The sequence below is a fragment of the Ictidomys tridecemlineatus genome, chromosome 2, assembly GCF_052094955.1.
Source record: "Ictidomys tridecemlineatus isolate mIctTri1 chromosome 2, mIctTri1.hap1, whole genome shotgun sequence".
NCBI lineage: Eukaryota > Metazoa > Chordata > Mammalia > Rodentia > Sciuridae > Ictidomys > Ictidomys tridecemlineatus.
In genome coordinates, this window is record NC_135478.1 from 131,464,445 (window position 1) to 131,489,243 (window position 24,799).

At 49.4% G+C, this 24,799-nt stretch overlaps 1 protein-coding gene and 1 long non-coding RNA gene across 5 annotated transcripts in view; one reads left to right on the top strand and one right to left on the bottom strand.

Annotated features, from left to right (window-relative positions):
* Nucleotides 1–17,259, bottom strand: part of Adcy1 (adenylate cyclase 1) — a 167,366-nt gene extending 150,107 nt beyond the window's left edge. For 2 of the 3 annotated variants that reach the window (XM_078039778.1, XM_005319257.3), the window contains exons 1-2: nt 16,606–17,259; nt 217–366 (exon numbers count right to left, since the gene is read on the bottom strand). In XM_078039778.1, coding sequence (XP_077895904.1) covers nt 217–366; nt 16,606–17,244 — 789 coding nt within the window. In that variant the 5' untranslated portion in view covers nt 17,245–17,259. The remainder of the gene's footprint in view (nt 1–216; nt 367–16,605) is intronic. The other variant, XM_021722334.3, reaches the window with a different exon arrangement.
* LOC120891674 (uncharacterized) lies at nt 15,788–24,593 on the top strand. Of its 2 annotated transcripts, none has more exons than XR_013435035.1 (3): nt 15,788–16,033; nt 20,240–20,335; nt 21,204–24,593. It is a non-coding gene; the product is annotated as an uncharacterized LOC120891674 (long non-coding RNA). The 2 variants fall into 2 exon arrangements; XR_013435036.1 differs by lacking the exon at nt 15,788–16,033 and adding an exon at nt 18,645–18,950.
* The last annotated feature ends 206 nt before the right edge of the window (nt 24,594–24,799 follow it).

The window sequence follows — 24,799 nt, forward strand, 5'->3', positions numbered from 1 at the left end:
AAAGGTGTCTTCTCCACAGCCCCACAGGCCAATATGTAACTCTAAGAATTGCAGGCCCTGTCACCAAGAGGTAAACTGAGGCTCAGAGAGGACAGATGGTGGGTAGCTTCCTCCACTCAGTAACTACAGCTGCCTCCTGTCAGCTGACTGACCCAGGTGCCTGAAGCCCTGGGACAGGGACAGGCCAAAGGGCCTGTCCACTCTGCTCCCACTGACCTGTTTCTCGTTCTCATCCTCCAACCGTAGCCGGTCCTCAATGCAGCTCCGGGCTTGCAGAAAGGCCTTCCTCTGATAGCGCTCAGTCAGGATCCGCACAAAGACGCCATACATGTTCACACCCACGAAGAGCAGGGCATTGGCGCCAAGCTGCAGGGAGAGCAGATGCGGCATGAAGAAGGGGCACAAGCCATCCATGGAGCATGCAGAGACTCTCTAAAGCCCCACAACCAGCCCCACAACCACCATAGCCATCAGAGGCTTCTGCAGGTGCCCCCCAGACACACCATGAAGTAGGCTATCAGCTGAGCAGGAGCAGGAAACACACATTTTATTCATCCAGGCAGATGGCACTTGCCAAAGGATGTCACAGAACTGAGTGACATCCAAGTTTAACATTATGGGCTGAATTTTGCCCTCCCCAAATTCCTATGTTGAAGCCTTCGCCCATAGGACCTCAGAATGTGACAGTATTTGGAGATGGGGTCTTTAAAGAGGTAACCAAAGTACAATGAGATCATTAGGGTGGGCCCTGATCTGATCTGACTGGTGAACTTACAAAGAGCTTAGGACAAAGACACAGAGAAGGAAGACTAAGACCCTCAGAGACAAGATGTCCTTTTACACACCCAGGGGAGAGGTCTCAGAAGCCGCGAACCCTGTCCACACATGGATCTTTTACTTCCAGCCTCCACGACTACAAGAAAGTAAATTTCTGTTATTTAAGACCCCACCGTGTCACTGTTAAGACAGTCCCAGAAAACTAACATACCTAGAAAATATAAATGTGAAGAGTGTCACTGTTTGCAAAGATTGCATGGAATGCTCTAAAAGGATTCAGGGAAGACGAGTTGACAAAAATAAAACCCAAGATGTTGATCTGGGCCTAAGGTAAACAACAACCCGAGATGAGGAAACTGCATCCTAAGGTCCATCTCCTACTCTCCCAGCTCTGAGGGCCCAGTTGAGGAGAATCCTATAGGAGCCCAGCTCCGAGGTCTGCAATGATGGCCAGACCAAAAGGGATGCCCCATGCTTTGGTTAAAAGAGGACCCTAGGAATGTAGCTTCTATTATTTCCTGGCCCTTGATCTAGCTCTAATTGAGACCTCAGAGGACTAAGAATGGAACTTCACAGGAACTGTCAATAGCAAAGAGGACTTCCCTGCCTGATCTCACCTCCAGGCCTGGTGAACCTAGGACTAGGCCTTGGACCCCATGCTCCAGCCTTGACTGCTGCCCCTGCAGGTCTCCCATGTGGTCTGTCCCAATGTCTTGCAGACCACAGAGGCACCTCTTACATGGTATATAGCACCATAGCAGCCCCACCTCCCAGCAGGGGATACCCACCCTCTACCCAATGTAGTTTACAAGCACTGTGTGAAACAAGGGTCTATCATGCGGCTGTAAAAGTGAACGATTTCTATGTCTGATTAAACCTGGCATTTCTACCGCTGCCCCAGGGAGCAGAAATCCAGTTTCCAAATGTCACTGCTTTTTACAGATTAGCCACAAATACCCTGAGTCGCAACTGTGTGCCACACACTATTAAACAGAGAACAAATGTAACACAAACACAGTGGCACATGGAGCAGGTGTCCATTGAGATAACTCCCAAGAGAAATGGAAAAGTTGCCCTAATAGGGTGGGAGGAGCTACAGGAAGGGAGAACTAGATACTAGGCCAGGGAGCAGGTGGGACAGCCAAGACAGGGACAGGTCCACAGAGAGAAGACAGATTCAGGGTTTGGGCACCTTTGAACTTGGGGTGTATGAGATGACCTCAGCTAAAGCAAATTAAAATGGGGACCAGGACTTAAGATACCCTGAGCCAACAAAGCCAGTCAGGCCTCATAAGTGACCTTACCCTTGGCTTGATTTGCAAACACAGGCAAACCTTAACATGAGCTGTTTCATGTGCACCCATACTAAAAGAAAATAGAACATAAGCTCAACCAATAGAATAAACAGTTTATTGAGGAACTTTCCAATGGTGGAAATCAAATAAGCAGCAATATAACTGCCACCAGACTATTTCTTTATTTTGCTTCTTCAATCGCCCTTAAATTCAACGCTTTGTTATCAGAACATTAGCCCATTGCTTTCCTAGTATGCATGATCCACAACACCAAAAAAACAAAAACAAAAAATTAAACCTCTTTTGATTCAGTGTTTTCCAATTCATAAATTGCACCTGTCAAACTCTTTAAATTTTTATTGTGCCTCAATTTACTCTTTTACTCCTCTAATGATGTGCCCAGGAACTGAAAATACAATCCTGGGATCAACAGTCACATGTACTCTAGAAACACATTAGAGCATTCTCAAAGATGTGACCAGAAGAGAGGATGAGGAACATGAATCCACAGGCCCCACAGAATGGCCATCCTGTACATGAACCTTCCTCTGTCCCCATAGAGCTGGTCTTTGTATAGCATGACCCCCCTGGTGAAGTCAAGCACATCCACCTCACCAAGTGGAGCTGGCATCAACCACAAAATGCAGGGTTAGTTGGTTGTCCTTCCTAGATGTCAACACCCTGACCACAGCCTCCTCCAGCAGGACAGTGGGAAGGTGACCTTCATGAGAGGGTCAGAGAAGGTGGAAAGACATCTGCTATGGTTTGGATCTAAAATGTCTCCTGAAGGCCATGTGTTAAAGACTGGGTCACCAACCTGTGGCACTCCTGGGAGATGGTAGAAACTTTGGGAGGTGGGGCCCAGTTGGAGGAGGTTGTCCTTGACAGCTATACTTGTCCCCCAGCCCCTTTCTGACACACACATACACCTCTCTCTCTCTCTCTGTTTCCTGGCTGTCATTACGTGAGCAGCTACATTTCACTACACCATCTCACACACACCCAGAAATAATGGAGCCAAGTGAACATAGACTGGAACCTTTGAAACCATGAGTCAAAATTAATCTTTCTTCCTCTAAGTTGATTTTTCTCAGGTATTTTGTCACAGTGGTCAAAAGTTGCCTAATACAACACCCAACGATAGGGTTCTTTCCAGGTCCCTGAAAGTCATCATGGTGACCCTGAAATCCCCATTACGACACTGATTGTACAAAGTGACCCTGACCATCTCACCATAACCTGAGAGAATATGTGACCCCGAACATTTCCATGTGACCTTGAAAAATCTACCTGTGACCCCAAGCAATGCTGTGACCCGAACATCTCCATGCAATCTTGAACATTTCACTGTAACCTGAAAATCACACTGAACATCTCATTGTGACCTGAAAATTTTATGATAATTGTAAATTCTCCATGCCTCCATGAGCATCTCACTGTGACCCTGAACATCTCAATGTGACCTGAAAATTTTAATATAACTCTAAATTCTCCATGCCACCATGAATATCTCACTGCAACCTTGAACATCTCCATAAGACCCTGAGCATCTCACTGTGACCCTGAACATCTCAATGTGACCTGAACATCTGTGACCCTGACATGCCATTGTGACCTGAATATATCCATGCAACCCCTGACTTTTGTTACACTGTGACCTAAATATTGGCCATTTCTCTTTTCTTTCCACACCTTTTATTGAGCTTCATCACAGAGTGGATAGGATTAGACCCAACTTTTTCCATGAACAGGAAGGACAGAGAGCATCTTACAATGTATTAGGTGCTCTGAATTGCCATGTTAAAAAACTCAAGATACTGCTGCACATGGATGTTTTCTTTCACGTAACATTGATCTTCAATTGCATTTCTGGTGGTTTCCATTATTTTGTCCCAGTCATAGTAAAATCCTCAGAAGTAAAGTTCTGACCAGCATTTCTGATTACACCCTTAGCATTCCTGGCAGTCTGTTCTCCTGGTGCAAGGACACACTTTGCTAATTCCCTCCAGCCTCTCTGCTGCTCCCAACAGCCCTGGAGATGGAACACTGGATGGACAGTACTTCAGGAACTCTGCAGGCTGGATGGACATCAAGGGCACTAGGCAGATGACCTAGAGGGCCCCGGAGGGCCATGGCCTTATCCTCCCCTTACCCTCCACAGAAGACAAGAGCAGTAGCTAAAAGTTGAGAGGCCAGGCAGGGCAGGAGGGGCCTGAGGGGCAGGAGCATTTCTCAGTACAATGCAGAAAACTGTTGAAACGGATGCTGAAAGGAGAACTGGTCGCTGGGCACCACAGGCATCTGGAAAGGAAGGGCCAGGGCCGGAGGAAGGAGCCAGGCCATCAGGTGAGTTGATAAGGCCAGCAGAAGGGCCTGCACAAAAGCATACCATCCACAGTCTAAAGGAAATGAAAGGCAGGCAGACCCCAGCCCTTAAAATAAAAACTATGATTAAGAGTAAAACCTCCCTTTTGAGATTTGTCGACATCTAAGCTTCCTTTCTCCCATGATTTCCCCCTAGAACACAATGGACTCAGATTACAGTATATGAAAGTGGAGTCAGGGGCATAAAAATCAGCTGGAGCTTTTGTGTATCAAAATGACTGACAAGTCATTACAGACCACCCCTAACCCACCAAGTGGATCCAAAGGAAAAGACCCCACCAGCTGCTGAGCTGAAGGGAGAAGAAGCCTGGCTCCTACCCTGCTGACTGGTCCCTGCTGGAGCAGTGGATTCAATTCTGGCCTTCCTCGAAGGCAATCTGGTCCAGGTGGTATGCATGCCACCTCTGTACCCATGGGTTCTATGGCAGCCTAGCACAGAGAGGATCCAAGCTGCTAGTCTCAGTATGGACACCCTCTCTACCATCCCTCCCTCTCCTTCTAAACAATCCTTATTCCTTCTTCAGTTAGTTTTCTCCTAATCATTTTTAGTGTCTAGGTCACTGTGGGCTCCTACACTGTGAGCCTAGGTCTCATGAATGGATGTATCCAAGGAGTGTAGCATGGTTGAGGACTCTCAGTTTACTGCTATATAAAGAAAGGATCCCCCATCTAACCATCACATGCATGTTCTACACCATAATACAACTTCTGCCCCATGTGCTCAGGAAGCTCTTTGTGGACCACCAAGGATCAAGCTGATGTCCCAGACATTCCTGATATCCTCCACCCAGACAGATGGAAGCTCAGTGTGTAGCATAGCAGAGCCACTCTGCTGAGAGTCTATTGGGATGGGGGAAGCACTGGAAACTACTCCCCATCCTCCCTTACATCCCCCAACACATCTTGTCCCACTGATCACAGATCCCATTCTTTAGACACACTGAGTACAGAAGAGAGGACAGGATCTCCCAGGCACCAAGATGCCTGTGTACTCGTCTGCAGTGGTCCAAGGACCTGCCCAAACAATGCCCCAGTGAGGGAGGCAGATCCAACACTTAGACCAGAGCTACCACCTTACAGAGGTCAGCAAGAGTTTAAGAATGCTACATGTGGACCTCTCCCCAGCAGGATGCAAGGATGGCTGGCAACACAAAAGGGTGAACCCACCCATTCAGGGATGAACACAGAAGCCTTAAGAGACCCACCCAGCAGGCAGAGCCTGGGGAAGAAGGGCTTCCCGAAGAACCAGCTCAGTGAGGCTCCACAAGTTACATTTCAGGAGAGGGTTCCATGAGCAGGAGGCCCTTTCTATGTACTTGGGCGTTAAACCCAAAACATCACAAGAGCCAGCTCCTCACTGCAGGAGGGGTCTGCAGGTTGGTGAGGAAGGAGGCTAGAATGGTCTGTGAGGTAGCAAGTTAGAGTCTGAGACATCAGGATGAACTTACATTCAGTTCAATTCAGACATGAATGGGCACAAACACAAATACCTGCAAAAGTATGCATGGGTGTGTATTTTCTAGTTCTGTCTGCTGACAGAAGCAAAGGCACCCCAATAGCAATGAGCACACCCAGGGCCCACATCATGATATAACACAAACCTTCAAGAGAAGAAACAAGGGTTCCCTTCTTGGGCTGGGGCAGAGAACATAATGACAGGAACCTGGAGCATCGTGTAGTGCCACAAAGTAAGGCAAGGGCTTTTAAAAAGTCACACTCACACACCGATGAGGTGTGTCAGAGGACACAGGATCAAGATGAAAGAGTTTTGTATAGCCAGAGCTGGGACAATCTGAGCAACAAAATGAAGTAGCAACCCAAAGTGAAAAATAAACATCCACAAGTCCATACTGATAGAAACCAATGGCTGAATAAAACGTGAACAAAGGATAAGAGACAAACAGGCAAACCCTGGACAAACAGGCAAACCCTGGGCCATTCCAAGTCATCCGTAAGGACTCCGCCCTCCAGGAGGTAAACTCCCCACTCCCTAAGTGTGGGCTGGGCACACTGCTTCCTCTCAAAGAGCATGATGTGGAAAAGAAAGATAAAAATGGAGCACTTCAGGGTGTGGAGAAGCCTGGCAGCAATCAGAACAGCTCAATGGTGACAAGTCACATTGACAGATGTGGAAGTGGCACGGTGTGATGAGGGTACTCCCCTCCCAGGGCTTCCTGCAGAAAACCCAGCACCCCAGAATAAACATGAGAAGACAAACCACCAGACATGGAATAGCCACTGGATGGAGAACCCTCAAAGTCACTGCACTAACACCTGGGGCAGCCTTGAGATGTCCCACAGTCCCTGAAGCAAAGGCCTGTCCCAACCTGACATCATTATCTCACACTCCCTGGTACCTACCCCTGAGACCCTATCTACATCCAGGAACAGGTGCCACTGCCCAGTCCAGAACCTGTGAGTCCCTTGACCTCCCTCTCTATCACCTCCCTTTCATCAATTCCTGCCTGAGGGCCCCAAGCCACCCACTTCTCTACACCCCCACTGGCCAGCACAACCCACGCTGCGATGCAACTGGATGGAGTCTGCTTGACAAAAGATCCTCTGGGCAGAGCCCTACATCCCTGGCATGCTGGAGATTGTCAAGAACTAAGCTCACCCTTTCTCTGCCCACCATGCTCCGCACATGTATTCAAGCTTGTGCACATGCATGAGTCCATGTCCTGCTCTACATACGCCACCATGTGTTCAGCACATGGTGCTAGGCTGATCATACTCTCAAGACCTCTCCACTTGCTGCAGCCTGTCTGCAGGTTTCCCTCCTTCACTTAGTGACCTCCTGATCCTTGGATTGGGCTGAGTAGTCCTCTCTCATCTTGTAGTATCCCCATTTAACATTACCCTACTCAATATGCAAACCTCACCATTGAACCTGCTCCAGTTTCAACCCATAGCTGCCTGGGCTACACTCACTTTGGACATAGAGCCTGGGCAGCATATGCAACACTGTGGGGATGAAGAAACCAATGGGGGCTGACCCAGACCAGCTTCTGCCAGAAAGGCATATGCAGGCAGGACACAAGACCCTGATCCAGGAAGTGCTTTCTCACATCAGCACACAGTGCTTTAGCCACCTCCAGAGAAGAGGCTGATCCTGCACACTGCTCCCCACACCACACTGGACACATTCTCATCACAAATACACTGACTGCCATCAGTTTTGCCCAGATTCGTGGGTATCTGGTCGGTGGGGTCAGCCCACCTCATCCACAGGCCCCTCAGTCCTGCCTATGGGCATCCATCAGTGGCTGGGTGGAAAATGTAGTGTTATTTTCTTTGAACAGTAGCTGCTTTTGCAACATCATGCACAAGTATGTTTTTAAATTAACCTAATTGCTTGCTAGTTGTCTGTTTTTGAATTAATAAGTGTTTTAGAATTAGCATCATTGAGAGAGGTTTGGCAGAATGCTGATCACTGCTGGAGCTGGTGACGAGTACTCAAGGAATCACTGTGCCCATCTCTCTACTTTTGGGTATGTTTGAATTTCCCATTATAAAAGTAAAATAAAAACAAGTTTAATAACAGAAAGAAAAAAGGAAAGAAAGAAAAAGAGAGAGAGAGGGAGGGATGGATGGAGGATCTGGGGACTCTCCAGAGAGCTTCTGTCCATGGGTTTCTGCCTTGTAAAGAAATGGATTTTCACAGAGCTGAGGAAACAGGCCCTATGTTTCTTGTATAACCCTGGTCCCTCAAGGCCAAGGGAGTCCCAGGTGTTATGGTCCCATGCAGGAGCTGTACTTGCCACCTGCTCCCTCACAGTGCCCCTTTCTCCTCGCACATCATGCACACCCATGTTTTTAACTAAGGAGAGAGAAAGGAAAAGGTGTACATGTGTATAGTGGCTCAGGCATCTTAGGAAAGTTAAGAACTAAAGGTAGAGACTCAGAGACAGGTCTGAGGCCCTAAGCAGTGAGCATCCCAGGACAGTTCCTAGCAGAGACAAGCAGCTCGCCCCAGAGCTCAGCACACACCTTCCCAGAGGACCAACTGAGCCTTGCAGAGAAGATGACTCTGGCTCAAGCTCACCCACCAGGCCTTCAGACAGTCCCACTTCAGACATGTTCCCGCCCCCATCCATAGCGTCTGTGATGTCTCCACACCCCAACCCCTTCAAATACCTGGACACCAACAGTGGCTCTGTGCATTGCTGACCTTTGAACAAACTATACCCAAGACATGCCCACTCCACAGGGTCCCACCAGGGAAAAGACCCTACCCAGCACCCAGCTCATGATCAGTGCTCAGGAAACATTTGTGATGTCCAAAAGTGGAGATTTAAAAAAAAAATAAGTAAACATCAAAAATATTTTCAAACCTACAGGATAAACCAATGATTCCTAAATCGTGATCATTCAGGTCATTGTTCACACAGCAGGGCACACAGAATTGGAGAAAATAGCTGTCATGGAAAACAAGTTCAAGGAGCCAGTTGTTCAGATCCTTCACTTTGATTTAGGAAGGCAACAAGTTTTCTTAACAGGAGGTTATTTCTCTTCTAAGACAGATGCAGGCAAAAGCACCAAGAGAAATACACTAACCATCTCCAAGAATAGCATCACCAGACTGGTTCCAGCACAGGCTCCCCAAGCTGGCAGGTGCACAGTGCACACCTACAGTGACCACTCAGAATGCTCACGGCTGCAAGTTCCCTTAAGGAGCAGGATGTTTTGGAGTGGCCAAGAAGACTCAGATGTACACTTGCTATGATAACACTGTTTCCAAGGATTGGATGTTAGAGCTAAGAAAACCCACAGGCACCCCACAGGCTGAGAAGCAGCTCTTCTGATGGTACAGGCAGGCAGACAGATAGATGTCCCACAGTGATGCTTCTCTTGGAAAGGCTGAATGCCAACCACAGGCTAAGAGCTCTAGACCCAACTTTGTACAAACAGGTACTTTGGGACAGGGAGGTACCTTCCAAAGAATGCAGCATTATACAGATTTACCAAGATAGACCAGGGACTGCTTCAAGGAAAGAGCAGAGTCAAGAGGTCAAGAAGGCCATCAGGACTGTTGAACAGAACTAGCCTACGGACCACAGCCAGGATCCGACAGCAAAAAGTGGCCAGGCATGCTAACTCAGTCAGGGCACTACCATGACCTGGCCATCCTCCTTGCCCCACGTGTATATCCCACATCTCCATCCTTGGCCATGAGGTCCCTTGAGCCCCACAGACCACTAGGTGAACAACAATATCCCATCTACCAGAAACATCAAAGCTCCAGGGGTCAAAGCAGTGGGTATGCACCACACACAGCATGTGAAATGACATCAATCAGATGAACCACACTGCTAAGAAAAGAGCACTGAGGTGGTCAAGCACCAGGGAGTTGGGCCAGCCAAGCACCATGCATATGCATGTGCATGAGCACTGTCTCAGACTGAGCCACTTATGAAGGCTGGAGAATCCACTTGGAGAGGGGAACACTGTACTCTGAGAAAAGGATTGGTCTGTATTTTAGAGTGAAAACAAAAGTTGTGTTCAAATTCAAAATGTGCTACCAGGGACGAATTTCGCCTCTGCAGGGCTCAGAGGATGGGATAGAACTCCTAGTACATCCAGGGACCCTATTACACCACGGGTGGCTTTCTATCCATTATCCCTGGGGGGTCCCCTAAATATTACCAAGTATTTTGCACACATGTGCACACACAATTATACATGCATGAATGCATGCACACAAAACACATACAAATATGTGAACACATGGGCATGGCTGTGCAGAGACACACATGAACATGCACCCATGTGCATTTCAGTGTGTAAATAAGCAGGCACATGAATGAGCACACATGCACACACACACAAACACACACGCACATGCACACAGGTACCACATAGGGCACCACCGCAAGCACTGCATCCAGGCTCTGCAAAATCACGTCAAGGCTTGGGAATCAGGCAGTACAACTCTCCCTCAACTCTGAGCTTTCTTCTCAGCCTTGATAAAAGGTGGGGCAAATACCCAGCTAGAGATCAAAGCAGACCCTGCTTCCCTCCAACTCAGGGAGAAGATCATCAGGCTCTGTGCTGCCTTCAGGACAAAGCCAGAGCTCGGCCCCTAGCTGGCCCCCATTCTCTTCCTGAGACTTGTGTGTCTGCACAGCACATGGGAAGGACAAGGTGGGGCCTTTGGGGTTAAGAATACATAGGCTGCTGGTGCCCATCTGAGAAGAAAGTACAGGAAGATGATGAGTTAAAAAGGACAGGGGAAGAAGCCCAGGGAAGGAGGAGGACAGGAGAAACAAAAGGACCTCACACAACTGAAGGGAAGACTGCCATGGATGGGCTAGGGGAGACAGAGAAGGCAGGCTCACGTTGGCCTAGGTCAAGTAGTAGGAGGTCCCACTCCCTTCCCCACCTAGGGCTCTGGGGTCCTACCCCTAGTTACTGTCCCCATGTCCCTCAAGTCTCACCTGGACATACCCAATCTCCTTGATCCAGGCAAGGACTAAGCTTTGTATCCTTGCTCTATAGACCCTGGGTTGCCCAAGGTCATGGAATTGGAAGTAAAGGAGGTAGGCCTCAGCTGGGTTCTCTGCCCAGGCACCACTGAGACTAGAGGCATATAGCACCCTTTGGGGGGCTGCATCTCTTTTAGAGATAAAGGTGGAGCATCTCCCTGAAAAAGAGGTGCATATTAGCCAGGTATGGTAGTGTACACCTGTAATCCCAGCTACTTGGGAGGCTGAAGCAGGAGGATTCCAAGTTCTAGGCCAGGCTGGACAACTTAGCAGGATTCTATCTCAAAATAAAAAGGGCTGGGGATGCACCTCAGTGGCAGAGCACTTGCCTTGCATGCGTGAGGTCCTGTGTTTAATTCCCAGCACCACATACACACACAAAATGAGGTGCATATCAATAAAAGTGTGGTATATGAAAAGGAAGAGTGTAAGTGTGCAGGTAGGTATGTTTGTGTGGATGTATGAATGTATGAGTGCAAATGTGTGTTAGTTTATGAGTGTGCTTGTGTGTGCATAAGTGTTGTGAGATCATAAGTGCATGAGTGTGTGTGTATTTATGCATGTACATGTAAATGTGTACGAGTGTGAAAATGAGTGTAAATGCACACAGGTGCTTGTGTGGGTATGTGCATCAAGTGTTATGAGTGTGTGAATATGCATTGGTGTGTGTGTGCTTAGGGTCTGTGAGTACACATGTGAGTATGTGTAAGTGTAAGACTAAGTTTGAGAGTGCATGTGTGGGAGTTTGTGTGGATGCCAGTGGGGTTGTAAAAGTGTAAAGTATGTGAGTGTGCCTATGTGTGAGCATATGTGCACATGCATGAGTGTGTATGTAAGTGTAAGAATGATTGTGACTTGTATATATATATGGAAGTGTCTGTGTGGAAATGGGTGGGGTGGTAGGATGGATAGGTAGACATGTGTGCATGTGTGTGTGACAGCAGGAAGAAGTGGAACAGACATGATTCACATCCTCAGCCAGCGTAAAGCAGCAGCCTGCAGAGCAGAATACTCTGCCCCTTTCCTCATTCAGTCCCTAAGATAAAGAGAAGCCTGTGGCTGTGAGAACAGGTTCTCCCCTAAGAAAAGCTACACTGCTCTTCCTGTCTACACTGGGGCCCTGCCACTGCAGCCTCCCATGCTACCTGGCTGGCTGGAAAAGGGCCAGCCTGAGGATGGACACACACAGGCTCTCTCCATGGGGACACCACCTCCATTAGAGCCATATGGCCCACTCTAACTGTGCTGTCCTACTCCTGCCGTTACAGTTGATAAAGAACAGACAGAGGACTGCTATCTGCATCATGGGGTCTCTCCTAGCATGTGATCTAGACCAGCTTCACTCTGACGCTTGACAGTACAGGTTCACTAAATTAAACTAGTAGGTCACCAGCTAGGAACAGCTGCTGAGAGTAAGTGGCATGGCTGCTCCCCCGCCACTGAGCCCTGATGGCGCAGGCAAGAGGAAGAATGCCCGCCACACAATCCACATACAGTATCTGGAAGATGCATCTGTCCTACAAACCTGCAGAATGACAGTAGAGGAAACTGAATCAGGGGGATCATCCTGTGCCCCAGGTCACACAGCTACACCAGCACCCCTGAAGTGCAGGGAGATCCACCCATTCACAAGCCCACCTATCTATCAACATCTGAGCCACCCGGCTCCACCCCTGCAGGAACCTATCAAGCCCGGGAGCTCAGCCCTGGCCCTCTATCCCTCAGAGACAGAAAAGGGACAGCGTCCAAAACCATGGTAAGTCCCAAAAAGGGAATGCTGATAGCTCTGATGGCAGGCAGGGATGGGGTCATGCAGACATCTGTGATAATGTGGTTTCTTTTATTCTGCCTGTGGTTAGGACCTCAGCAGAAACCAAAATATATTCCCTTTGTAATGAAAGGTAACCATATTGACACATATTGTGTACAAGGCAATAGACCTCTGCCACTTCAAAAATAAAAAAAATAATAGCAGTAATCCTGACTCACAGCAGACAAAAAGCAAGCAGTTGGGGGAGGTGCAGAGCAAGGTAGCTCAGGGAGGAAACTCAGAGCTGGGAGAGGCGGGGTCTGCCTCCTCTGCTCCACGCACAGGAGTGGGCAGGGCAGGAGAAGGACCACTTTGGATGGGGACCGTGAGCCAGTGAGCCCAGTACAGGGCACCATTCTCTCAAGTTCCTTTTGCCCTTCACTAGTATTCCAGGGCAAGGACCTTTTCCAACATACTCCTGCTTTTATTTCCCAACTCCCACCACTCCCTTGGTAACCCTGAACATGTCCACATCAAAGAGCCTGTCACCTCCTCCCTCAGAGACTTTATTAGTACCTAGAGTGAGGGGCATCATCAGAGGGCGGCCCATCCCATTCCCACTTCTTGCCCACCCACAATGTCCCACAGCTCACAGGGTGCTGCATTCATCTCCAGCCAACTCCAACACTTTCCTCAGTCCACCTGGCCAGCCTTTTCCCATAAATGCTTTTAAATAGGATGTTATCAATTCCAACTGTAGCCCAACTAAACAAAACAAAAATGTATTTTGTTTAGGTACATGAATGACCTGAAAGCAAGGAACTGAAAGAGGGAAGAACTCAGGGCACAGTTAAGGGCACTTCCTCTCTGCTGGGTCTCAGGGGGAATAAGGCCATTTCCCTAAAGATCTCTGTGCTCTCCAGGGCATCAGTATCAAGCACACCCTTTGGGGAAGGGGCTAGTACTAGCTACATGTGAATAGCCATGTACCTGGCTTCCACTTCTCTTCACCTTCCAGTGTCCTAGGGTTGGCCTGGGTTCTGTGTAAGAGGAACTAGATGCCCCAGAGCATGGGGGCCACATACTCAGAGCCTAGTCCACCAGAAGTGGCACAGGAATGCTGTAGGAGCTCCAAGAGCCTCCTTGCAGACAGGCAGTGACTAAAAAGAGACATGTTCCATTGCACAGAGCAAAGACTTGAATGAACCCAAGCCCTTGTGTAAAGTGCAGACTTTCTCCAGGCCTCTTCAGGGCTATCCTTGACAAGAAAGCACTTGGGTCTGAGATCCAAGGAAAGCACCTCTCTGCTAAGAACATTGACCTGACTCTGGCGACAGCTAGTTCCTGGTGCTTTCATGGGGCTCAGCACCAGCAACGCCCTGCTACATATGCAGCAGGGACAACACCCCTCCAAGATTCCCTCACTCATTCTGTCCACCTTTCAGTCTCTTTGGGGGATCCACCCCTTGCCTGCATGGCTACTGCCTCCCTAGAGTTCACAGCTGAGAAGGAAGCACTGTCAGCAGGTGAGTGCACTGCAGGGTGACAGGCCCAATGGGAAGCAGCAGAAAAGCAGAGAGGAGGAGCAGAAACGCCATTGCTCCCTAATGCAAGTGCCACCTTTCTCCCTCATCTCAAGCACAAAGTTGCACAGCTCATTAAGGACAGGCTTTACAGAAGAACTTTGAAAAAGACAAAAATCCCTGAGGGATCACCTAGCCCCTCCTCACTATAGGTTTCTCTGCATTGATCTCCACCTATTCGTCAATATCCTACCAACCTGTAGTGTGGTATACGAACATTCTAGAGGCCAAAGTGATTAGAAGTGGCAGAAGATTTCCAATATGTGCTTTTCCACTATGGATTTTTCTCCTTGGCTACACTGCACTGCAGAGAGACTGCTATCCCTTTATATAGGTGGGGAAACCGAGACTTGGTGAGGGAGGGGTTTACATTGCCAGGGGAGCTAGTAGCCTGTATCTGCTAAGAATCCTTGCCCCCCAGGATAGGCTTTCTCTTGCCCTCCCCCCAGAGTAACAGGGGCTCCTCTTACAAGGGGCAAAGACACTACTCTAGACTCCCTTTCCTTTTATAACCCTTTCTCTGAAAGGAATGCCTAGAGGCTGCAAGGGAAAATTCTTTTAAAAGAAAACAATTACACAGCCTTTTATGGCACCTGTTGACTCCCAGATGTGCACAAGGGAAGCATAGCCTGATGGGATCCCTGGTCCCCTTCCCACCTTATAGCTTTCCTGGCATCTGTCCTCCCTCCCCCTCAGAATGGGGAGGTTATCTTGTGGATACAGTATGGCTGTGAGGACCAGCATGAGGCTAAATACAGGTAGAAGAGGGGCCAAGGAGTCATGAGAGGATCCTTCTGAGAATGGTTATAGAAAGCTCAGGCGCTGCCCAGAGGAGGCAGTAGAGGGGAGGCTGGAGAACCCTACCCCCACACACAACCCTATGGTTTTGTTCCTCTCTTTTCTGCCTTTCTCCTCCCCTCTTCTCTAACTCTGGTCCTCACCCCTACTTCTCCTTCTCCCACTCCCAACCCCCTCCTTGCCAGTTCTGCTCTACACATTCTCCCTTTTTCCTCCTGGGCTCTTTGCAATGGGTCTGAGCACATGCCAGTCTCTCTCTGACCTTAAATTGCGAGCCAGATGTGCCTGCCCTATGCCTAGTTGTGCATCCCATGCCCCCCCACCCCTGTCCAAGTGTTGCCCCTCCTATCAGGGTCTTGGGTTGGGTGTTGGTCTTCAGATCCTCTGGGTCCTTGGGGGATGATCTTGTTGGTCCCCCAGGCAATACTGTCTAACACACTATCTCACACACCTACCCCCACCACGTTATTCTTGCCCAATTTGGAATTTCCCTCTGTCAAGCTTCCCCTTTGGTGTCTCTCTCTCTCTCTCTCTCTCTCTCTCTCTCTCTCTCTCTCTCTCTCTCTCTCTCTCTCTCTCTCCATCTGCCCCCCCACACACACACACACAGCCACGTTCTTTCCTTAGAGGGGATCCCCAACCCATCTGGCTCACACCACCCTCCTGCTAAACTGCAGTCAGAGAAAAAACAAAACCATCCCTCTGCACCGAGTGGTGTGGGCACAAGGGAAAGCTCCCCAAATCCCTGGGAGCAAAGTCGCTTGGTCCATCTCCCATCAGGGTGGGGTGGCCTGATACAAACAGACGCTTTCAGAGTCCAGAGGAGCCCGCAGGAGTCAGACGTCCTGCGTCCTTGTCCTTGCAACCACCACTCCCGCCAAGCTGGGAAGACAGTGACAAAGTTCCAGCGCTGCGGAGCCAGGGTCAGGGCGATCGTGGTGTGGGGCGGAGGAACCGGAGGTGTGTGACCTTGGCAAACCCTGCTCCTTTTGGACCATGGCGAGTCCACACGGGACGACAAAGTCCCCTCCCCCCACCTTTCTACCCCGGGTCCTCAGGGCTGAGAGGTGAGCCCCAAACGCGCTCCAGGCAAGCGAGGGAGGAGCCTCGGGCTGCACTCCAGAGGAGGAGCCCGGCCTGGAGCCCGCGCCCCTTCCCACTTTCACCCTCTGTAAGGATGGGTCTAGTGAAACAGTAGTGAATCCTACTCTTGCCCCTCCAGGTCGCTCACCATCCGCCCGACCTTGGCCAATCCTCCCCTTCTCCACACCTGTCTCACCTCTCCACATCGCACGCCCAGAGCCGCTTTGTGGACGGTATCTCGGGGAAAAAGCCCGGGCTGAATGCTAGTCCCTACTGCGTCCCCAGCTTGTTGAGTGACCTTGAACAACCACCCCCCATTTAGCACCTCAGTTTCCCCACCCGCCGGGTAGGAAAAAGCGCGCCCAACTCTGGGCACTCCCAGTCCGGCTAGGCAGGTGTGTCTCAGACCAAAAGGAAAACGAGGGAGGGGGGCGCGTGGCAGCACTTACCGTCCTCCAGAGACGCGGGCGCTTGGCGGGGACCAAGGTGGCTGTAACCAGTAAGTGCGAGGCAGCCACCACGAGCCCAAAGCCGACGGCCAGCAGGCTGCGCACGGGCAGCAAGGCATAGGAAACGAAGGTGACCAAAAGGAGCTGCCAAACCCCCTGTTCCGCGGCGGCTGACCCCGCAGCCGCCCCGGCAGAGCCCCTGGCGGGGCCGCCCAGCGCGAAGGGGCAGCACAGCAGCGCGAAGGTGAGACTGAAGAGCAGCGCCAGCTGACCGACCTGCTGTAGCTGGGGCACCTGCAGGGACCGGACATTGGTGACCACGAGCAGCGCCAGGAAGAGGACGCAGTGCACTGGGTGCGACCCCTTGGTCAGGCCGGGCGCGGGCCCCGGTGCACCTAGCAGCTCGACCAGTGCCAGCGCGCCCGCCAGCAGGCTAAGCACAGCCAGCGCCTTCAGCGTGGCTGCCTGCTCCAGTCGCAGAGTGTAGCCGCGGAACAGCGCCTCCAGCTCGGGGCACGCGAACTCCTCGCCGCACGCCCGGAGCCCGCGCCGGCCGCCCGGCCCGGCCGCCCGCTCGGCGCCCCCGGGCTCGCCCGCGCCGCCTCCGCCGCCGCCTCGGCCGCGCGGCGCCCCCGCCATCTCAGCGCCATGCAGCGGCAGCGGCTACGGGCGCGCCCCTCGCCGGCCCGGGGCGCCGGGGCGCGGGCGGCGGCGCCTGGGCGGGCGGGCGGCGGGCGGCTAGGCGCCGGGGCGCGGGGCGGGCGGAGTTGGGGCGCCGGCTGCCCAGCGCGCGCGCCCCGAGCGCGTCCCCTCCCGCCCGCCGCGCCTGCGCACTGGCGCCCGCCCGCGCCCCGGCCGCGGTCCTCCGCGGCGACCGCGCTGCGACAACCGATCCCCGGGAGCAGCGGTCCTGGATGCGCACGGCCCGCGTCCCAACTCAGCGCCCCACGTCCCCGCCCGTCAAAGGGGCCGCGTGACCTTGGCACCTCCCTTATCCCTCTGAGCCTCAGTTTCCCCACCCGTGCACAGTAGAACCCACCCCCTGGGAGTCTTGTGGAACGCTAAAAACGCTGAAATTCCTCGTGGAGGGAGAGGTAGTCCTGCCAAATGTGTTTCCCCTCCCCAAATAAAAACAGATCACTCGAAAAGAGCCGGGGCTCGGGCTGTGGACCCAGAGTCAGGGCCGGGTGTAACGAAAAAGAACCGCTCCCCCACCCCACCCCAGAGCGGAGAGGAGAGTGGCAGTGGCCTATGGCATTCGAACCCGGGCCCCTCAGCCCGCACGCGGGGATCTTTTACGGAGGATCCTTCCAAGACTCCTCTGGGTGTGCGGGAGCAGACGGGAGCTGCAGGCGTGGAGATGTGGGGAGGGGCTGGGTGAAGTTCCAGAGACAGAACCCCTGGGGTTTCGACTGAGGGATCATTTCTATTGCTGTACTAAGCCAGAATAGGGTCCTGGCACTGCTCTTTCCAGGGAACACGATGTGAGGTGTAGGCGCAGGGATTAGGGGAGAGATGACAGATGAGACAGCGATGCTGTTTGCCCTAAGGACAGGTGGATGCCCAAATGAGGGAGAGATACTTTCTATCTTCAGAGGGTAAATGGTAGGGAGAGTCCCACTAGCGCATGGGGTTACATTTACTGGAGGTGAGAGAACTTTGTGCTGATACTTCAGGATGGGGCCCTAGGGTCGTTAATTCTGTCCTCCTTTAGCGAAAATCCCAGGTAATTGCCCCCTCTATGATCATGGGGATAAACCAAGAACTAGGTGTCCCATGAAATAATGGGTAAAATGTGGCATATATACACAATGGAATATTACTCAGCACTAAAAATAATAAGATCATGGCATTTGCAGGGAAATGGATGGCATTAGAGCAGATTATGCTAATGAAGTTAGCCAATCCCCAAAAAACAAATGGCGAATGTCTTCTCTGATATAAGGGGATGACTCAAAATGGGGAAGAGAGGAAGAGCATGGAAAGAAGATTACCTCTACATAGGGAAGAGGGGTGGGAGGGAAAGGGAGGGAGAAAGGGAATTGCATGGATGGTGGAAGGAGACCCTCATGGTTATACAAAAATACATGTATGAAGATGTGAAAGAAAAAAAAAAGAACGGCATTAACCCTAGATTAGGTAGAGAGGGGTTGGGGAGATAGGAAGGATAGTAGAATGAAACAGACATTATCATTACTATGTGTGTATATATGTGACTGCATGACAACTGTGATTAAAAAAAAAGAAGAAGAAGAAAGAAAGAAAGAAATACTGGTAACCAGAAGAGGTTAAGCACACTTCAGGAGGCACCATACAGAAACTCTGATTTAATTGATTCTTTCCAGGTATTGGTCTATTTTAGAAGATCCCAGGAATTCTAATAGCTTGAAATCCACTGCCCACATTCTGTTATATGGGCCCAAGGATTAGAATTGGTGGTGTTTCCATTTTCTTTGGCACTAGTATTAGCTTGAGCTCCATGAATTGCCATTTTTGTAAAAGATTCAACGTGGTCACCTATCAACTTTCTTTTCACTTGCTTCAACCAGAGAGTTGAGGAGAATGATGCCTTATGGTCTTTGCCTAAAGTAGGAATATGTTCCCAACCCATCTACCCAATAGCTCATACCTAAGGCCTTCAGGAAACACTTGGTGACCAGCTAGTTCTGCTTTCTGGAATGACTCCTCAGCAGGTGACCTTCTCTGGAAAGCCTTCCTGGCCCTGTGAAGCACCCACAGTCCCTACCCTTCCATGAAGTTTCACAACTACCACTCTGTAACCTCATTTTGTAGTCATTTGTCCTCCCCTCTTTGGGGTACAGCCTGTGGAGGGTAGCAACTGACACTGGGGAAATGACCTGGCCCACTTGACAAAGCACCATTTTCATCACCTGGTCCCAAATGGCAAAATTTACAAAATTATTCAAGTATCAAAGTACATATTCCCTTGTTAAATGGTGTGGCTTTATATTTTAATGATTTTGTAAAAGCAAAGCTGAATAATGTCCAAAAATGATCAAGTTACATGAAAATGAGAGAAGTGTGATAAAGTTATCTGGGTACAAATTTCATAGATTAGTAATACCCTCTTGCACCTGTTGGTTCTTACCTCTTCCCTTACTCAAAAAATTTATTTGGTAAAAAGAAAAAAAAAGTTTCTTTGGTAGGGTTGGCATCAGCTGCCATCCAGAAAGCCTGAAAGGATTTATACTCAAATTTGAATGAGAAAAAGGTTGCCCATGGGTACAACACCCTTTGCTCACTGCCACACATGCCAGTCTTTATTTAAAAGTGTCCAGGGCTACAGGGTACCAAGTTGCTTCTCCATCATTCTCATACCTATTGTACCATTGACCTCTTTGGTGTCTTGGAAATAAACTTTTATCACCCCCATTTTGTTAACAAAGAGTCAGAAATCCACTGCCCACATTCTGTTATATGGGCCCAAGGATTTGGGGGAGATGTTTGGGAGATGGCCACAAGTCACAAAAGGGACATGCCAAAGTCTGGCCAAAGAATAGAACTCCTCACTCCAACCCCTTTTGTTAAATCTCAGGAGGGACAAGAACTCAGTTGTTTTTGTTGGTGTGGACTTGTATGCAGATGTTTTTAATACTCTCTCCTCATTTACCAGGTTGGAAGGTGAAAACTTTCAAATGGACACTTTGCAATCAGGGACAACAGGAAAGTTCATGTTCAGTACAGTGAAATATTACACCCTGTACTCTTGGTGAGTATAACAGGTCAAGTAGCATCTCCTCCAAAATTCATATGGTAAAGTTAACCTCAGAATGTGGCCTTACCTGAAAATAGGGTCATTGCTGATATAATTAGTTAAGAGGAGGCTGTGCTGCATTGTAGGAGGCACCCCTCCAATATGATTGATGACCTTATAAAAATGGGAAATCTGGACACTGACCGCCTCCAGAACTGCGAGGCAGCTCTGCGGGTGAAGCTGCCCGGTCTGTGGTGCTTTGTTAAGGGATGCTGACAATTATTACACTTGCATGTGGTCTGTCCTGGATGGTGTTCCATGCTGCAGTGAGTACATATTGAACAATAGCCAAGGGGATTTGAGAATCATGGTGAGAAATTCTGTTCTTCTGGGGAGCACCTGCCTCCCTCATCAGAAGTCATGCCTGTAAGGGCCAGCATCTGTTACCTCTGCGTCACTACAGCATACACTTTCCTCCTAATAAAAACAAACACATGCCGGGTGTGGTGGCGCCTGCCTATAATTCCTGCGGCTCAGGAGGCTGAGGCAGGATGATCAGGAGTTCAAAGCCAACCTCAGCAAAAGCAAGGAGCTAAGCAATTCAGTGAGACCCTGTCTCTAAATAAAATACAAAATACGGCTGGGGATGTGGCTCAGTAGTTGAGTGCCTCTGAGTTCAATCCCCAGTATCCCCCTCAAAAAGGGGGTGGGGACAATTTGGGCACCCTTGTTCACATGGTGCTGGGATTCAAAATCTTGTTTCCTGTTAGTACAGGGAGCTGCTGCTCTCTTTGGGGGCTTTTTGAGCAATAATGCCACTGGGCATCCCTTTGCTTTTCACCATTTAGTAATTAATCTCTCCTGTCTATCTTTGTATTGAAAGCCTCACCACTGCAGAGGGCCCTGGCCTTTGAAGAAACTAAATGAATTGCAGCATCATGGGGGTGGTGCTGAGTGGGTTCAACCTGGAGCCTCAGCCCATCTGACCCAGATTCAGCACACAGACTCCACAAAACAGCCATGTGGTGTCATGGCTAAAAGAGTGTGGACCCTGAGTCATATGACTGGGCTAGTATCTTGGTGCTACCCATCCCAACTGCATAAATTTAAACAAGATACTTAACCTGTGCTTGGACTCCTTCACTGTGGATCTGGGAGTTCGTGCCTAGCTCCCTAGGTGTCATGGAAAGAAAGGTCCACATGCACAACAAGCCTGCACTTGGTATATGTAGAATAAAGACAGTTTTCCTTGTAACAATTCAGTGTTTTCTCTACATAGAAGTGGGCAAGGGTCATTCAGATTCTTTCAACAAAATTAGGCATCTGATTAGTGACCATAATAGCTGGGAAAGCCAATTTACCCAAATTCTATTGGTGGAGAGCTCACTAATTTCTACTGACTTGGTCAGAGATTTGGAGGAGTGGGTGCAACTCCACTGCCACTTCATATTTAGGAACAAAATCTCCCTTGTGAAGCTGCTGTGAGAGATCAGTCTATACTTCTGTTGACTCTGAGCCTCTTGCAGAAATGAGCTTGGTCAGGAAAGAGGTTGTTGATTCAGTGCCCATAGGATAGTCAGTAAAGTTAGTTTTGCTCAAATAATTCCTAGGTAATCAAATGATCCTCACTATAGTCTCAGAAATGGCAAACATTCAAAGCTGATTGACAGATGCTGGGGCTCCACCCAGACCAAGTTGAGTCCAGTTATGGTTTGAATATAGGTCCCAACCAAAACTCATGCTGGGCATTAATTCCCCAGTGCAGCAGCTTTCAGTAGTGGGCCTAGTGTGAAGTGTCAGGGTCATGGAGGTGGAGCCTCAAGAATGGATTAATACTGTTTTACAGGACCAGGTTAGCTACCATGGGAGTCTGATCCCTCTCCTCTTCCCCTTGTGCTCGCTCACCCTTCTAATTTCTACCATGCATGATTAGCATGAGACACTCACAGAAGCTGAGCAGATTCTGGTACTGTGCTCCTAGACTTCCAGCTTCTAGAACTGAGAACAAAACAAACATCTTCTCTTTATAAATTATCCATTCTCGGGTATTCTGTTATAGCAACATAAAATGGACTACAACCCTCAAATGCTGGCTTTTTCCCATTTTTCCCCTTTATAAAGGTGGCTTTCAAACACCAGCTTCATCTGATATGTGACACAAGTGTGTGTCCCAGCCCTTCTTGGGACATCTTTTTTGCTTAGAGCCTGTGGGGCATAGGAAAGGGTTCTTAGTCACTTAAGGCTTGCAATCAGAACCCATCATGAGCATCTGTTTAGGATTCCTCCTACCAAAAAGTGATGGGAAAACCATACACACTACCTTCACCCAAAACTATGAGGTGGCATTTCTGAGACTAAAGGCCTAGGTGTGGCCACAATTGCATCTGTCCCGCAGCACCAGAGCCTGGAGGAATCCTGTGATGAGGGCTTCACTGCCACCTGTTCGCGTGACTTGGTGGGAGGTGCTGGTTGTCCCTGTGCTCCTCTCTGGAACCAAGGCAGCACACAGCCAGCTGGAACCCAGGAGAAGAGGTCCTGGTGCTAAAGGCAGGAGCTGCAGATGCAGAAAGGGGATGGAAGACAATCTGCAGACAACCAGGGAGCACACGGGATGCAGGATCTGGGCTCATTGATTCAGCCACTTTGAGCATCACTAGTCTTTTGATGTCCCTTGTGGCACAAAAAGATGAAGCCAAAGATGGTGATCAAGGCTTCTGAGGCAGCCCTGCCATTGGCCTCTGCAGGACTGAGGGCAACACTTGTGGGTCTTGGGAGACTCCACTTCTCAACAATGTGCCAGGGTCCCAGGCCAGCCTAAGGACTGCCAAGCATCAGATAAACAGTCACTGTTTGTCCCAGTTGTCAGGGAAAACTAGCAGTTGAGCATTTGGGCAGAGATCTGTGTATCGTTCGTGGCACATAAGGTTTGGTAGTGAACTGGGCATAGTGGCACACACCTGTAACCCCAGCTATTCAGGAGGCTGAGGCAGGAGGATTGCAAGTTCAAGGTCATCCTGGGCAACTTAGTGAGATGCCATCTCAAAATAAAAAAAAAATATATTAAGTAACCAGGGTTGTAGTTCAGTGGTAGAGCACCCTTGGGTTCAATTCCAATGCCACACACACATACACACACACACAATTTGGCATTGAGCAAAGCAAGCACAGTCCTGCCCTTTCAAACTCCTGGCTGAGTGGGAGAGGCAGGTGCTAACCCAGTAATCCTAAATGTGTGATCAGAAGTGTGACTGCTCCAAGAAAAGCACCTGCAGAGATGTGGGGGGACTCATGCATCCTTGGTGTCCTCTTTCTCCCAGTCCTCTCTCCCTAAGTTACCTTCCCTTATTTAACATCCCTACACTATCTGCATGTAGAGACCTGCAGCCTGTCTGTCCCATCCTGTCCACACTCTAGGATGGAGACAACAGGTCATTCCAGCCCACCCACATACACTCAGGTTTTCCTAAGAAAGAGTCAGTCATCTTCCTAGATGTGCATCACACACCCCAAAATAGCCCAAAGCAAATATATACTACTTCTGTTTTTTTTTCAATTGCAATTTATTTATATAAAGTTCAAAAGAAATTATATTCACCAAGGTTTACTGAAGAGCCCCAAATCTCCACTTCTTTTCTGAAAGAAAGGCAAGTTCATGTCTGTTGGTGGACATGGCATATGGCACATGGGTCCACCAAGGCAACATGGAGCAAAATTTCACAGCAAAGTTCACAAAGGAGCTGGGGATAGAGGGAGCACAGAGCTGGGGTGAGGTTTTAAAACTGAACACGAGACATGGATGCAGAAGAAAGCAAGCACATGTCATCTCAAAATATGCTGAACTGGTGTCTTGATTACTTCAAGCTGAAATCACTGGAGAAACGCTAAGTTCAGGAAGGGCCATTTGGCCTGTCTTCTACAAGCAGCAAGCCTTAAAGATTCTTCTGGGAGGGGTGTTCTTTATACACCGAGGCTGGAAAATAGACTTAATCACCAGAGGCTCCTAACTGGGGCTACCATGAACCTGAATGTACAAACTCTGAAGTATCTTATCTTCCACAAGCTTCCACATGCCCCCCATAGATGCTTAATAACATCCCTAATCTAATCCAGAGAACCATCTGTCATGTTATTCCTTCACAAACTTATCATTCTTTGTCTAAAAAGTATAAAAAAAATGTGCTTTGGTCATTTTTTTTTTTTGGACTTCACTCTTTTGTAAAGATCCCCTTGTGCCTATAAATTTAATAAAATTTTCATGCTTTCCTCTGGTTCATCAGCTCTTGTATTAATTGCATTTTTACATCCAGCCAAAGAGCCCACATAGGAACTAAGTGCGGGGGGGCGGGGATAGGGGAGAATCTCTTTCTCCCTTACAACAGCCTACACTTCACTAGCCAGAACTCCTTTGGTCCCAGGGTAACACCTCCCTGAGGTCCCACAAACCCCTCTGAGATCCTTCCTCTCTTCCCTTCCCCTTTA